General features: G+C 35.3%; 1 protein-coding gene across 6 annotated transcripts in view; it reads right to left on the bottom strand.

Moving 5' to 3' along the window:
• Positions 1-15916, bottom strand: part of LOC5569036 (ubiquitin-conjugating enzyme E2Q-like protein 1) — a 290341-nt gene that overhangs the window by 24154 nt on the left and 250271 nt on the right. For all 6 annotated transcript variants that reach the window (XM_021846168.1, XM_021846173.1, XM_021846170.1 and 3 more), the window contains 2 exons: positions 5340-5620; positions 3806-4783 (listed from right to left, as the gene is read on the bottom strand). In XM_021846168.1, the coding sequence (XP_021701860.1) occupies positions 3806-4116 (311 nt within the window). In that variant the 5' untranslated portion in view covers positions 4117-4783; positions 5340-5620. The remainder of the gene's footprint in view (positions 1-3805; positions 4784-5339; positions 5621-15916) is intronic.

Here is a 15916-nt window from a genome sequence, read left to right on the forward strand (position 1 = left end):
TAGCATACCTCTAGGCGTTTAACGTTATGTAGAAATTTCTGACCTAGAATACAAAAATGGTCCCTGTTTGTAAAAACGATTTTCGCTAAGAGATTATTCAAGTTCTATTATGTCTGGGCTATCAAATATAAGCGACGAACTTTTCAAAACTATGTTCGTAAACGTTTCGAAATTGCTGAAGTTGTATAATTTTTTATTATTCGTATATTAAGTCTCAAATGTTCTCGATTTAAATGAAAATATCATGACATGAAGTGTCATACTTTTACTCATTACTTTTGCATTCGATTTGCTTAACTGATTAACAGATATTATCTTATTTCGTTTAGTATGTGGTGGGTTTCGCACTATGAAAGTTACCTGCATTATCAAAGACACCCCGTTTTACAGTATCAAGAAATCCAAAAACATATTATTTTCTCAAAGACAATTGTATAAAATAGCAGATATGGCTAGATATGTGGTCATCTTCTTCTTCTTGGCATTAACGTCCCCACTGGGACAGAGCTGGCTACACAGCGTAGTGTTCTAAGAGCACTTCCGTAGTTATTAACTTTCTTTAGCTAGGTTGCCATTTTCGCATTCGTATATCGTGTGGCAAGTACGATGATACTCTATGCCCAGGGAAGTCAAGGAAATTTCCATAACGAAAAAAAACCTGGACCGACCGGGAATCGAACCCAGACACCTTCATCATGGCTTTGCTTTGTGGCCGCGGACTCTAACCATTCGGCTAAGGACCCCGGATGTGGTCATATTAGAAGTGAAACAGTGGCCCATGATATTCATGCTCCCTAATTTGGATACTCATGGATATAGGTGAAACCCATAAAATATTCAACTGATTATAGTGTAATTTAAAAACAGGTAGTTTTTATTTGCATCCATTTGCCTTCCCAATAATAACAAAAATGGCCGTTTTTACTAAAAATTGATCATTTTTTTCTTGTTTGCGTTTTGTTTTTTATTATTTACCTGATTTTGTGGAACATCGTTACCATCAAAACCTTCAAATTTGAAAATATATGAATTGAACGATTTTTTGAGGTACTTTTATAAGACATTTTTGTATTTCGGTAGGGCTACCAGATAGAGAGTCGGTGTATTCAGTTAATTTGTTTCAATTTATTTAATTTACTATTTTGTCAAAGATACCATCATATTTTTAAAACGCAAACGACCTAATAAGTTAAAGCGTCTCAAATAATGCTTAAGCTTGAGCTTGATTGGCCTTCCGTGGTTGCTACTCCAGTATCGCCAGATTAGCTGCATTTGCACAAAGAACCAACCAGATGACTGCTTGGGACTAACAGACACCCTCAGTGTATAAGTGCTGGTAAACTTCTATTTTTAGGCAACAATGTTGCCGGTCACGTAAGAATGCAGACTAATGAGGGGAAGGGGAGGAATTGATGATGCATTAAACTGGCTCCCACAGTAGACCGGATATACCCCTGCATCTACGCCAGTTTATGCGGGTAGGTGTTGGGGCGGTAAATTTATGGCAAAAAGGCTTGCTGTGCAGACTGCCTGTATATCAGGCGTAAGGAACGGCGTGCTATAATGATGGATGAATGGAAGCGTAAGGAAACGTTTTTTTGTCCGTCTCTTTAGAACCAGATGCTATGAACTGGATATATTGAGAGTGGAAGATAGAAGCAAGTGAATGATACAACTACAAAGTACGCGGAAAGACGACATATTTTAAAATTTTCCATTAAAAAGGTTGAAATTTGCAACGTCACCTGTGGCGGGATTCTGAACTAAATGTGACTCGATGCGCCATATATTTTCAAAATTTGCATCCAAAAACACCATACGGATAAAAACATGCTTCAACACGCTGCTGATAACAGTTCACGATTTTGAGCATTCGTTCCACTGTGGAATGTTTTTTTTTCAGGAATACCTACAAAAATTATCATAATTTTTTTCCACGCTTTCTCACACAAATTTTCAGTGATTCACCCACAAATATCCACCATGATTCTTCTTCTTTCCAGGGTCTACTAATTGTTTTCAGACATTTTTCTGAAAACTACGCTTAAGTGTGATAATAATGAAGCTTTTAAAGAAAAATATATTGCTTTACACACTTTATACGGTTACTTATCAAAATTCTATAAAAAAAGGGAGAGAGTTTTAAAGACATCTTTTAAGCTGAGGAGTGTGAACTCGAACATTTTGGTATTTCAGTTTGAATACATTTTTTCCACCAGTGCTAACCGTTACTTGTTTGCTTGTCTCGCAGGAAACCATTTTCAAGGAGCACACTTAACATAATTCATGCAAAACTACTGCAGATTGATGCTGGTAATAAGTCCAATACATCGGCTGAATCAGATAGTTTCTGACCGTACATTAGTAAGAAATATATTTTTCCAGACTTTTGATAAACTTATGCATACATAAGACCAAGTTTTTTCAAAAGTTGGATGTTCTTTTGTCACATGAAATGCACAACATTTTTTAGCGTGACTAAGTAATGACCGAAAACTCCTAGGCATACTCGGATCATTTTCGTGAAAAATTTAGCTTGACAGCAGCCTGGCTGCTTGTTGATATCCAGTTCGCACCCTAGCTTTTAAAAAGTTATACGATAAATACTTGACGATATACTGGAGACACTAGCTTTTAAGAAGTTATACGATACATACTTGATAATATACTGGAGACACGCCTTCACGTATTCCTTCTATAGTTTTCCTTTAAAATATCGGTTTATTTTGAAAAATCAGATGTTTTTCTGAGTACCGTAAAACGGGGTAACTTTGATAGTTTTTTCGGGGAAAACTTGAATATTTATGCATGCTGTTTCAAAGTATTATAATTTATATTTTTAAAACAAGTACTGGCATACTAGCTATCGATTGCAGTCGATAGATTTCCAAAAGATTTATTTTGAATGAATATATATTTTTTCATATAATCGAAAGTCGGCTTTCTGTTTTGGGGTAACTTTGATAATGAAGTATGAATCGAACAAAATTGAATGAATAACGAACATTTGTAGGACATTGCATACCTCTAGGCGTTTAACGTTATATGGAAATTTACGACTTAGATTACAAAAATGGTCCCAGTTTGTGAAAATACTTTTCGCTAAGAGATTTGAGACCGTATTCGAGTGCTATGATAACTAGGCTGTCAAAGATAAGTGGCCAACTATTCAAAACCACATCAAATAGTGATCGTAGAACAGATTGTTTGTAAGCGTTTCGAAAATGCTAAAACTATGTCAATTTTCAATATTCGTATAAAAAGCCTAAAGTGTTCTTGATTCAAATGAAAACCGCTCTTACATGAAGTGTTATACTAATATTCTTTAGTTTTGCATTCGTTTTGCTTAACTGATTAACAGAAATTATGATATTTCGATTAGTATGTGGTGGGTTACGCACTACCAAAGTTACCCGCATTATCAAAGATACCCCGTTTTACGGTACCTTCCTCAAATTATGATACTTGAAATTTGGCATAATAATGGAATTTTTATAATTATTGAAAGTTATTTTTGAGTACTAAGGTGTTTTGAAAAAATATTTTGATAAAATTAAGATTGTTGAGGAATATGTGAAATTTCAAGATCATTTATCAATTAACTTTGTATATTGGGATTTGGACAACCCAAACACCATTATGTACCAAAATATCACTTTATTAAATCCGATAAAACCACGTGGTTGGCCATGTTATTCCTCCCTAGCGTGGCTTTTCATTGGTAATTTGCCCCCCCTCCCCACTCAATGACACGTACATTATGGACGACGCCTAACTATAACACATGCTATGTATCTATACTCACCATCGTAACCGCCGGAGGGGACTATCGGTGCTACCTTTACTACTGCTATTGTTACTACTACTGCTGCTACCGCTGGGCACAATTGCTCCCGCCACTGCCAACGTAACCGGATGAGGATGCAGCAGCATGGGATGTTGACCTTCCGCTGCCGACCCAGTCCCTGACCCACTGACGACGACTCCCTGACCATCGGCCGCCCCTCCACCACCACTCGCACCATTCTCCTTCTGTTGGTTTTTCTCCTTTTTGTCGGGAGATTTGAAAAATTTCCTAATCGCTGCTGTTACCTTATCTTTCGACCGGGACGACATTCTGCTGCTACCTTATTGCACTACTGGAGTTCAACTCTCGATGGGGGATCGAGATGAAGATGGATGGATCGAATTGATGATGTTGACTGTTTGCTCGCACGATATTCCTGTCTTGTTTTTGGTCTGCTACCAGCACCTCCCGAAAGACGGTTCGATTGCCAGGTGGAGCACTACCCGAAACAAATTGATACCGAAAGCACCCACTTAAACAAATTCGTTTACTCTTTTCCGGCGCCCGACGTGCTTCCTTTTATTTTTATCGTCGCTGCTCCTTCCGGTTGCGGTAACTGTTTCTTCGGGCGATTTACCGAGCACCATCTGCTTGGTGCTGCTTCTGCTGCAGGTGCGCTTCCGTTCTTCCACGACGGTGTTTATTGCTTCTCCATTTGGTTCCCCTTTTTGTCGTTCTTGCGTCACAGTGGCAGTGTGTGTGGGTAATGATTTCCTTCCAAGGAGTGCAAAAGAGCACGGTTCGGTTCGGTTAACGGTCGGTGGGCTTTCGCTTGTTTGGTCCTTTTTTTATAGCACCCCACGTGTGTTCGGAGTTTGGAATGGCCTCTCGATGGGGGATAATAAGCTCACTAAGAGATTGCACGTGCTCGAGAGCTTCGAACGTTCGATCCAATGACGATGGTAAGGTTTGTACATCCGTCTGGTGTTAGCACCTCTGTGAAGATAGGAAAATGGTGAGAAGAAAAAATCAATCTATGTTGCAACAGGATTATTCGTTAAAACACATCGCTAAACAGTTGCTTTTGATTATGTTTGCTTTTCTCGAGAGTGTCGTTCCATGTCGAATTGTGAAATTTAAGACTTAAAGTCGATAAATGAGCGCTGGACATTTCTGGAATTTCTCCGATTGTTGTTCGGTTTTTCCAAAACATTCACGTGGAAGATTCTTTTTTAATTGAGATTGTTTAATAATAGGTCTACCGAACATCTCCATATGTGGCCAAAGATATCTTTCACAAATCATTATATCTCGAAGGGCAAGGGATTATGAACTTGAATTCGACAAATTTACACTCATCACTCAGTCCGTTGAACAATCCAACTTGGAACATCCGCCAAGTGGTTGGAAACTTTTACTCGGACCAGATTTCAGGATCAGTTGTCACTTCCTCTGACAGCTGAGGAAAACTTTGTCACGATATGAACTTTTTTCTTACCGGTTCATTTTTTTTTCGTTTTGCTTATTCTTCCGCTTCCGATGTCGGACTTACCTTCTACTGGCTACTGCTGCTTCTATGTCTTAAGTGCTTTGATACACCTTGCACTGGAATCCACTCAGATTTTCTGCTGTAAAACTTTTTCCCTGGTCGTTTGAAATTTAAGACAGTCGCATTCAGCAGGTGGAGTGGCCTTGGCAAAGTACTCCAGCAAGGAAAAGTTTCGCTTCTTTTATTTGATTTTATGCCGAGATTCTGTAGCTACTGCTGCGTGTTGTGCTTCGCCAGAAATCGTTCGAGCACGAGGACCTTTTTCCTCTGGACCAGATCCGTTCCTGGAAGAGATTGGACAGAAAAGATGGGAAAATTCAAATAGGATTCGTTCTCACTGTTGCTGGTTGAATAAGCAGACGAGGAGCGAAGCTGCAACATCTTTGTTTTAAGCGAATAATACCGACGATAGAATGGAGTAGAAACTTGAGTTGCAGGGCACGGATAATTTGAATGAAACGTGTCGTTTTTTTTCTTGTTTCAGGATCCACGGTGGGAGTTGTTATTACGTAAATATTTGCTGCAGGTTATTGAAATAATCTATAATGCAAACAGAAATGAATAACACTACGGTACACGCTTTTGTCTCAAGCACCAAAATACCGCTATTTAACTTGTTAAGGGATGCTGAATCCAATGCCGTGTTCAAAAATAGCATAGCACGTTTAGATTTTAAGATATTTTCTGTTGAAAATGCTAAATTTGACTATTTCAGCCAACTTGCATGCAAGTTTGTCAGCTTGTATGGCTATTTATTTGCTAAATTTGCCACAGAATTTAAGCTTCATGTGTATAACAATACTGATCAACAAAGTTTATAATTTTTGCGATGCTCAAAAGTTATTTTTTGATGGTTTAGAAAAGTATTGTATTCAGCCATATAAGACAAACGAAGAATTTTGTATGGAGATTGCAAGCATGTTGAAAAATTCGATCAAATCGAAATTTATTCGTGAAATTTCAACCAAATTGTATCTAAAATGAAAGTTAAAGACTTATTTCGCATGCTTGGTGCATTAGATCACAAAACGGATTGATAAAACATACTTTAAATTTTATGTAAACATCAATAAGAGCAGTGTTTTATACAACTTTAGCGGCCTGTAGCTAAAAATTGTGACGTGCTGGAACATTTCTGAGAACGGCATTAGATTGAGCAACCCCAAATCTACTAGAGACACATAATTTGATTCTTGAGACACGCAAAAATGTCATTTTTGTTACGCTGTGTAATTGGATTGTTATTTTTTATTTTATTTAAGGTACAGTGGGGGAAGTGTATCAGTGGGGTAAGTGGATCATTTGTCCATATTAAGCATAAATACTTGAAAATATTGAATGTTTTCGCTCCATTGCTTCGTTTTAGGTTATATTCTTACGTCCACACTAATACTATTGCAAAACTGGTAAAACACGTTCACTAACACAAGCAAACTTATAAGTTGCAAAAATCAATTAATTTCAAAATTGTTTTCTATCAATCAAAAATCCATTGTATCTCTGTCTAAAATCGAATACTATTAGTTTTTTCAACACATGGTGACCATTTCAGTTCTAATTGAGTGAATCACAATGAAAAATGTGTGACTTTTATAAATAAATACAGATATATTGGACATGGTACACTTCCCCCTACTTTTTAATGGGATGGGGTAAGTGGATCAAGCATTGTTATAGCATATTAGCAGGCTGCTTATGCAAATTTGAATAAGTTTGAATATGCTGAAATGTTGTTTTCCTTTAACTTTTTTCATTCCTAGCTTAAATTTGTCAAAGTTCCATAGAAAATTTGAATTAATCCACCTATTTCCAAGTATTTTCAATATATCTGGTATAAAAATATATAAAATTATGAAGATTTCAAAATTTAAACAAAACTTTTTGTGGTTTATCTAAGCTTAATTGCGATAGAGTAAAATAAACAAATTTACCAATTGAAAGCATATTATCGTACCTTATTTGACGATATAAATTGTTCTAGACGGATGGTACAATTATGTTCATGGATAGATTAAAAAGATTTCAGTTGTTAAACAAAAGTATATGAAACTAATATTTTTAAACTACGAGTGTTTTTCGAAAACATGATTAGGAATAATCCTGTATAACTTATGAGCAAGCTTCCGAATTCTCACTCACTCTCTCCATAATGGATTTATCCCTCACAGCAATTTTCAGCGATAAGCTACCTTGCGATATTATCCATCCACAAAAGAAAACGAAAATAGATAATTGCACATTTCCGCAGCTGTGAGAAGTTGATTTTCTCTTTCTCCGATTCAGGGAGAACTTTTCCTGTTTTCATCGCCACGTGCAGCAGTTACTTTTATGCACCAAATTAACCACTCCTTTCATTAAGTTGGTTAGCGTGCACACACCGCGGTTGTTTTTAGCAATGTTCTAGGTTCGAATCCCGTCGCCGGCACTAGTTTTTGTTTATCCACATAGTGATAATTCTCGGGAGCAGTTGGTGAGCGAAAATATGATGGAGTGAAAAATAAATTATCCCCAGAGTGGAGTGATTGTCGGTTATCCTCCATTGTAGCTCCAGGGAAAATTAGTGTGAGCGATAAAAGATGTTCACGTGAGCAAGCGAAAAAAGCATTCTCCTGACGTGCGAAAAATCGAAGATTTCGTATCATTGATACGAAAATTCAGAACCCTGCTTATGAGAATGAAATAGATGAATTTTCTCCAAATTATTCTAGTTACAATTTTTTTTAGTGTGAATAAGTGTACATATATTTTGATAAAATAAAGAAACTTTATAATTTAAAAAGTATCAAAATGTAACATGACTTGCACTTATAACATGAACGAGAGTAATATCATTCTTACTATACATAATTACAACTCATTTGTTTTTAGAATAGATTTTTTTCATTGGTGATCCACTTACCCCACCATGATGGGGCAAGTGGATCATTTGGCGCAAATTTTCAAGTCCCTCATAATCGATACATAACAATCAGAAAAATCAAAATAATAGACGATTTGAAGTATATTTGTCCCTCATTTGTCATCCACAGAAAAAAGTTTGAATTACATTATTAACGTTAGCAGTACATAACAATGAAGTTGACTATTGATTTTCCTGTATCCACTTACCCCACGGTACCTTATTTATTTTATGTTATTTTTTTCCATAGATACTGATAGAATATATACGTTTCAAGCGTTTTTCCCCAATGTCTTTTTATTTCTTATATTACAAATATTTGGTTATGGACTTGTTTGACAAAGCTATGACAGCTATACGCTTATTTGCCTTTGGGTTTTAGGCTAACCATGAACTCCGTGGGGAACAGGCCTTCAGATCTTCATACATTGCCGTAGGAACAGTGGCCAGTTTTCTATTGCGATTAAAAAAAATAAAATAAAATAAAATATGAAATCGTATCGATTTTGTCAAATTTCATACAGAGATATTTCGCTAAATGTTCTACTAGAGATTCCTCTATGAACTCCTTCAAATAGATTTCTAAAAAAAAAAATACAAATTATTTCGTGAACTTCATCGAAATTCAATGTGTCAGCATTTCTGAAGATTTGCAAAATATAGGGTAGATGTACCAATTATGGATGCAATATGTAAACAGTAGTGATAAAAATCAAGTTGTAACCGCGTTTCTAAAACGCAAGCATGACTTGTTGGTGTCAATTACTAGTTTAAAGCCTTGCGAATCTGTGGTTTTAACCAGTTTTAGTACTAAATTGACTTTAAGCTTCTAAAAATGGATTTTAAAAAGCGTTGTCTTTGTACCAATTATGGCAATAGCGTTCCTAGCATTCGACATAAAAGTGTACCAATTATGGACTAACGAATATTTGCACGAAATGAACTCAAACGCCATGAAGAGCGATTGAGAATGCAACGCTAAAATGTAATGAAGATATCGCTCATAAATTTTTCTAAAAATTTTGGGTTAAATTGATGTTAAATCATTTTTTTGCAATAGGTTCATGGGAGAAAATTAATTTTCGAAAAAGAAGTCAAAATGTAGTGTAAATGCAAATTATGATACAAAACAGCATTAATGATCTCACATTACCTTTCCAGTGCCAATTTTTAACGAAAAAAGAGAGAAAATTCAAAAATTGAGTGTCGCTGATAACCCCTCTCTACCATGAAATTAGCATCTTCCGCTCGCGAACGTTTTCGAACGTGTGATTGAAAAATCTTAGTAATTGAGAACAAAACATAAAGATAATGCCTTACAGAACCGGGACGGTCGTGGAAGTCACCCGTAAAATAGTTTTACTTCTTTTATTTCACTGATCAAAAAATGTAAACAATCCGCCTCCAGAGTATTGCCATAATTGGGCTCTCATACACTCCTTGTACCAGTTATCGACATAGTGGAAATAACACGATTTCCAACTTAAAACAGTAAAATTGATAGCATACCAGCTAAATTTATTCATTTGTTCTCACTAGGCAACATACATTCATCGGTTGAAACAGTTTATCCGGATGAAAATATACATTTCGTAACGGAGGACCCTTAGCCAACTGCTAATAAGGTGACATATATGTGAGGCAATATTTTCAAATGTTCATTTTTCGAAGCCTATTGCACGAATATTCTTTTCAAGGTTTAGTTACCATCAAAAACAAATAGTTTAATCATTCCTGTGAATATAAGCCATTATAGTCTAGTGAAACAATAAGAAAAATCTCTTATTGTTCCCACTATTGCCATAATTGTTACTATAGCCATAATTGGTACTTCTACCCTATCACAAATTGCGTTTATGTTTTTTTAAATGGAAATTCAGCTTCAGATTATTAAAGAATTATCAACGAAAAGTGTTTCTTAAATTTCTCTTGCCTTCGAATCTTCAGAGGAAAGACCCCTGTTGTTGAAAAGACCCCTTCAATAGAAAATCAACAAAGCGACAAAGGAATTCGTAGAGAAACTTTTAGCAAAATAACTAGGAAGGGTGGAGGAATTTATTTAGATCTTCCTTAAACTATTCATTAGAAGTAGTATTATCAAAAACTGGCAGACTCCATATTATGTGATTGAAGTCTTGTACAATTCCAGGGCGGAATTACTAGAGGCTTTGAGACAGAATTCTGGGGAATCCAAAAGTCAAGGAAGGAATTCTAGATTTATTATAATTTCAAGGAAATAGGATTCCCAGGATAACTTCTTCTAAAGAATATTTCAAGGATAGATAGATTTTCACGGATAAGATTTCAAGCATAACTTTGAAAAAATATTCTGATGGAAGTTCTAGAGAAGAGTTTATAAATAATCACTTTTCTTTCGTTGTCCATCTGTTGATGCTACTTGCTTCAACATTTTGTAGTTTCTTCTTCTTTTACATAAAGCTTTCTAGAGGCACCTATGACAACGTTTTTTACACTTCAAAAAGCGACAATAACAGAAACTAAAGAAAAAAGGTAAATTGGAGGAGTTTCGAAAAACTTAGTCCGTCAGGAATTCCCAAACAAATTTTCAAAGAAATGCAAACAAATTCCTCCAAAATATTGTTATTATTATCTTCGTAGTCAATAAGAAACATTGTCTAAGATATAAAAACAAATCTATTCAGTAAAAAAACCATCCGTCAGAAAAGACGAAGAAGAAAAAAACAAGAATTGTTGTAGTCAACCCTACAAAACCACTTACGTTTTTCTGTGTTCAGGAACTTTGTCGAAAAGTTACAGAAATTCTACGACAGGAATTTTGTATTTTTTTCCGAATACAAGTTATGCTGAAATTATTCAACAAATTTCTTTAGAACATTTTTAATTTTTTTATGTGCTACTCTGGAAATCTGATATAAGTTGAATATTAAGTGATCCTTAGAGTAATTTATAAAGAAATCTCCATAAAAATATTGAGGTACTCCGGGAGTAGTGTTTAAATTTAAGAGAGTGGATAGATTTTCATATGGAAACATTGGAGTAATTTTTAGAACCTGAAAGAATACCTACCTAATTGAATTTCTGGAGAAATTTTTCGAGTTCAAGTTAAATAATGAGTTGCAATATCCTTTAGTAAAGCTGTTGAAATTTGTCTTTTGAAATACCCAAAAAGAATCGTTAGTGCTATTAGAAGAAAAAATCTCTGTAAAATACTTGAATGAATCTCTGGTGAATTTTTCGGAATTTTTCACATATTTTTATTGCTAGCAAAAAACGATGCAAACGTTCATTTTACCTGCCATATGTGGGTAAAATTAACAGCTGTTGGTGGTAAAGTGAACATCATGCAAAAAACGTGAGCATAATAAATATTTTTGAAATTTTTTATTGCATTTCCGAAAATATATTCAATAATGATTGTAACCCATTAAAAAATCTAAAGATGTCAGATTTGACATCATATCATAACGATATTCATCTTAACTGAAAAACCTCAACACTCCAGAGCTGAAACTTACGTCAGTTCTAATTTGATATTTTCACTTCATTTGACCTCCGTATCAACTCGAATACTCCGATTCATGCTCTAAATCGTCCGAGCGTGATAAAAATTCAATCAAATTTGTTTTTTTTTCTCGGTAAAAGGCGTTTAGCCACCACTTCGCCTTAGTGATAATTTGAAAATTCAATGTCAAGCCGAAATTCAAATTTTTAAAACTGCTACTTTTCAAACAGTTTCACCTAATCTCTCATTTCCCGGCAGGGGCTCAGAAAATTTTGAAATTTTGTGGTTACAAAATTTATTTATAGTTCGATATTTATTTATAAATCGATATGCTCTGCAATTATTCAGATCAGCACTGTATGATGTGCAGTGTTAGGAGACACAATCACAAACAAATAAAATCAATACAATTCTATGCATACCACAATTTTTTTTTGTAAATAATGTGACCAACATTACTTCTATAAAATAAGAATTTGCTATAATTCTGAATAATTCTAGCTAGGCTGATGCCCATATAGACTTAAGAAAATATATTCTTCTGTATTCCTAAGGTCAAATACCGTTTTAGGTTATACAAGCACTTCTTCGAGCACAGGCCTTCAGATTTACAAGCGTAATCAGTGATCTTTTGGAGGGTTATGGACGTGGGTAATACCTGTAATGGCCTTATAATTTAGACTCTTTCAAGATTTGAGTACAACGGCTGTATGGGCTCATCCAAAACTTTCTTTGAGTACAGGTGAGTGAGCTCTCGAAGGTTTGTGAACAATATTTATACCTATAGGATCATAAAAACATTTAGTTTCAAGTTTTAAGTTCAATTATTGTGTTAAGTTTTGAGTTTAACAAGCAGTTAAAATTATACAACTACTTCTACGTGTACAAGCCTTCAGATCTACAAGCTTAACTAGTTATGGTTCGAAGGATTATGAACGAGAATACTCTTTCTTAGACTTTACCAAAATTTGAGTGCAATGGCTGTTTAGAGGTCATCCGATCTGTAAGCTTAACGAGTGACAGGGCCTTCCATAGCCGAGTGGTTAGAGTCCGCGGCTACAAAGCAAAGCCATGCTGAAGGTGTCTGGGTTCGATTCCCGGTCGGTCCACGATCTTTTCGTAATGGAAATTTCCTTGACTGCCCTGGGCATAGAGTATCATCATACCCGCCACACGATATACGAATGCGTAAATGGCAACTTTGGCAAAGAAAGCTCTCAGTTAACAACTGTGGAAGTGCTCATTGAACACTTAGCTGAGAAGCAGGCTCAGTCCCAGTGAGGACATTATTGCCAAGAAGAAGAAGAAGAAGAAGAAGAAGAAGAAGAGTGACATTTAAGAGTATTACGATAATACCCATATAGACTCATTCAGTCAGGTTGTACTTATTTGAGTACAGATCTTCAGATCTACAAGTGTGACGAGTGGCCTTTCAGGGGGGCATTTCGGGTTGGATATTTTCTCGATTTCCCAGGGCATAGCGTACCATCGTACCAGCCTCACGATATAAACATACACGCAAAAATGTGTCAGTTGGCAAAGAAAGTTCTCAGTTAATAACTGTGAAAGTGATCATATGAAGACTAAGCTGAGGAGCAGGCTTTGTCCGAGTTGAGACGTAACGCCAGAGGGAAGAAGAAGATGAAGAAAACGAAGAAGAAGGAGTGGCTTTCCAAAAAATTGTGAACTGGAATAATATCCATACATACAATTCCACTAAGTTTTGAACATTGAAGGTTATGCAGAACTTCGATATGAACAGTCCTTCAGAACTACAACTGCTCATTTGGCTCTCTAAGAATTAATAAAGGTTATATTTACGCAGGCTGTGTTCCACCAAGTTAAACTTTGAGAAATCACTAATTACGCTTGTAGCTACAACAGGTAACAATTTGAAGCTGTTCAAACGCTTTTACAACTAATTCTATTCAGCCTTTGTTTGAACAAAAGCTGTTCATAGCCTGCATACACTGTTGTTCAGCTGTTAAACATCTGATTCTGGCGATTATATTCAGCCTTAAGCTTAATTGAATCTTTATGGAAGACTGAATAAAGGTTCATCATGCGCTTATTTAACCCCCTTTCAATAACGATAATTCTATTTTTAGAACAGATGGCAGCCTTCGAAAGGTTAACAATCGCTTATTCATTCATTATTCAACAGTAAACCAAAAAATGTTAAAATATTTACCGGTTCATAGTATTGGATTTTATCAACGCAACTTACAATTTCAAACACATAGGGGAGATGTGTGCTGGAATTTTTTGAAATGAAGATTAGTAAATATTAACAATTGAGAATTGAACTGGGATCAACTGATTTATAACCGCTTACCTTGACATCTGCTCCACATGAGACTGTGTGAGCATTATCAAAAGCAAGGGAATAACTTATTGACTTGTCTGAATAAGGGCTATGTTAAAGGTTGCATTGAGGCTGGAGAATGGATGTTATGCAAGAACACTTAAGTTAGTGTTTTGTGTGTTGTGATTTTTGTTTTAAATTTCTCGATTCTCGATAATTTTCAATTACTGCTGTTTAATTGTTGTCATCGAAAGTTGGTAGTGATTATGATTCCGTACAATTAAATGAAAATGTGTCGAAGAAATCTTTGTGAGCGAGTGTATTGTTCTATCTTGTTGTTACTCAAGCTCATGGATGCCGAATTCAGGTGTTTTTTTCGACAAACGCTAGGCCCGTGTGTGTTTAGGACATGTCCGCGTCTGGATGTGAAAATTTGTTGTTCGGTGAGTTCGATGAAACAGTTTGTAATAATTAATTTAGTGTTTATCCCAAACGTTGGTGTGTATATTTTTGTCAACATACAGCTGGACAATTTTTCGACAATGGCTGTTGATTTGATTAAAGCTTTAAATAACCTTTAATCAATATCAACCAGGATGGCTGAACAAAAGTTAAAATTTTAGATGCTAGCTTGTTCAACTTGATATTCAGCTTTGAGTATACTGCTGAATAAGAGTGTTTAATAAGCTTTTCTTCAAATTATTGTTCAGCTGTCACGGTGTTCAGCCTTGTACACCATTAATCAGCCATTGTTCAGCAAATACTCTTGCTGTTCAGCTTTCATTGTTACTTGGGAGGTCCCAAGGCAAATTTTTGTTGGAGATAATGGATAACCAGGCAGCGCAGTTGAAAGGGGACCGAGGTTGAACATATTTTGTTTGAGGCTGCATGAGATGTTGATTTATCTTCAAAAGATTCGTGGTTACGTTTGTTAATCTGAAGTCTTGTACTCAACGGTGTTCTTGGATAACTCTAGAAAACCGTTAGACTCTAAAGTTCTTGGAGCATTTTTTTATGAGTCTGCTTGAGTATAAACCTTTTTCTAAAACCTCCGAAAGATTTATGACTGCGCTCTTGGATACGAAGACCTTCACTCAAACAAATTTTCGGATAATCATAAACAATCTTTTTTTAGAACATATTTTAATGAGCCTGTTTTGACGTAAACTTTATCAGTGCACACCTTGTTTATGCCATATCTTTTTTTATTTATTGATAAATTCGTTAACGGGTTTCTGTGCATCGTTCAACTATTATTCTACAATGTTATGAAAATATAATATAATGCTTTTGGTTGAAGAAATAAATAGTATTTCCGAAAACTCCTAAGAAAAACTCTTCATCAGAGTTAAGTACTGTTTTACACATAACGAAAATCCTTATTTTTATGAACAAATTGTGTGTTGGTATCCTCTAGTATTCTAATATAGGTTGAACTTCATACAAATCAACAATATTCCACCATTCACTGACACTAGATCACTCTAAGGATTTATCCTTTATGGCCAAATTTGCTGATATACCATTCTTTTACTCCAAGAAAATAAGTAAAGTATAAAGCGTGTTATTACATTGCTAAAGAAACTGTATTTGTTTAAATGAGAGCTAAATCGTGAGTTTAAATCGCATTCCAAAGTATAAATTTTACTCTTGATGGTCATTTTATTGAAAAATCTCATACTTTTAAAATTATTTACGCATATTTATCGATTTATAGCAAATTGAAAGCGATTTTCTCCAAATATTTTGAATGGATATCTCAGAATAGGATATTATGAAAATAATATGTGGAAAAAAATTCGATTCCATTACAGCAGTGTTGCCAATTTTGATGATTGTCATTGTGCTTTGAGAGGTCTTCTGAAAATAAAACATATGGTTCTATTGTAGTT

Source organism: Aedes aegypti, chromosome 2 (genome assembly GCF_002204515.2).
Source record: "Aedes aegypti strain LVP_AGWG chromosome 2, AaegL5.0 Primary Assembly, whole genome shotgun sequence".
Lineage (NCBI taxonomy): Eukaryota > Metazoa > Arthropoda > Insecta > Diptera > Culicidae > Aedes > Aedes aegypti.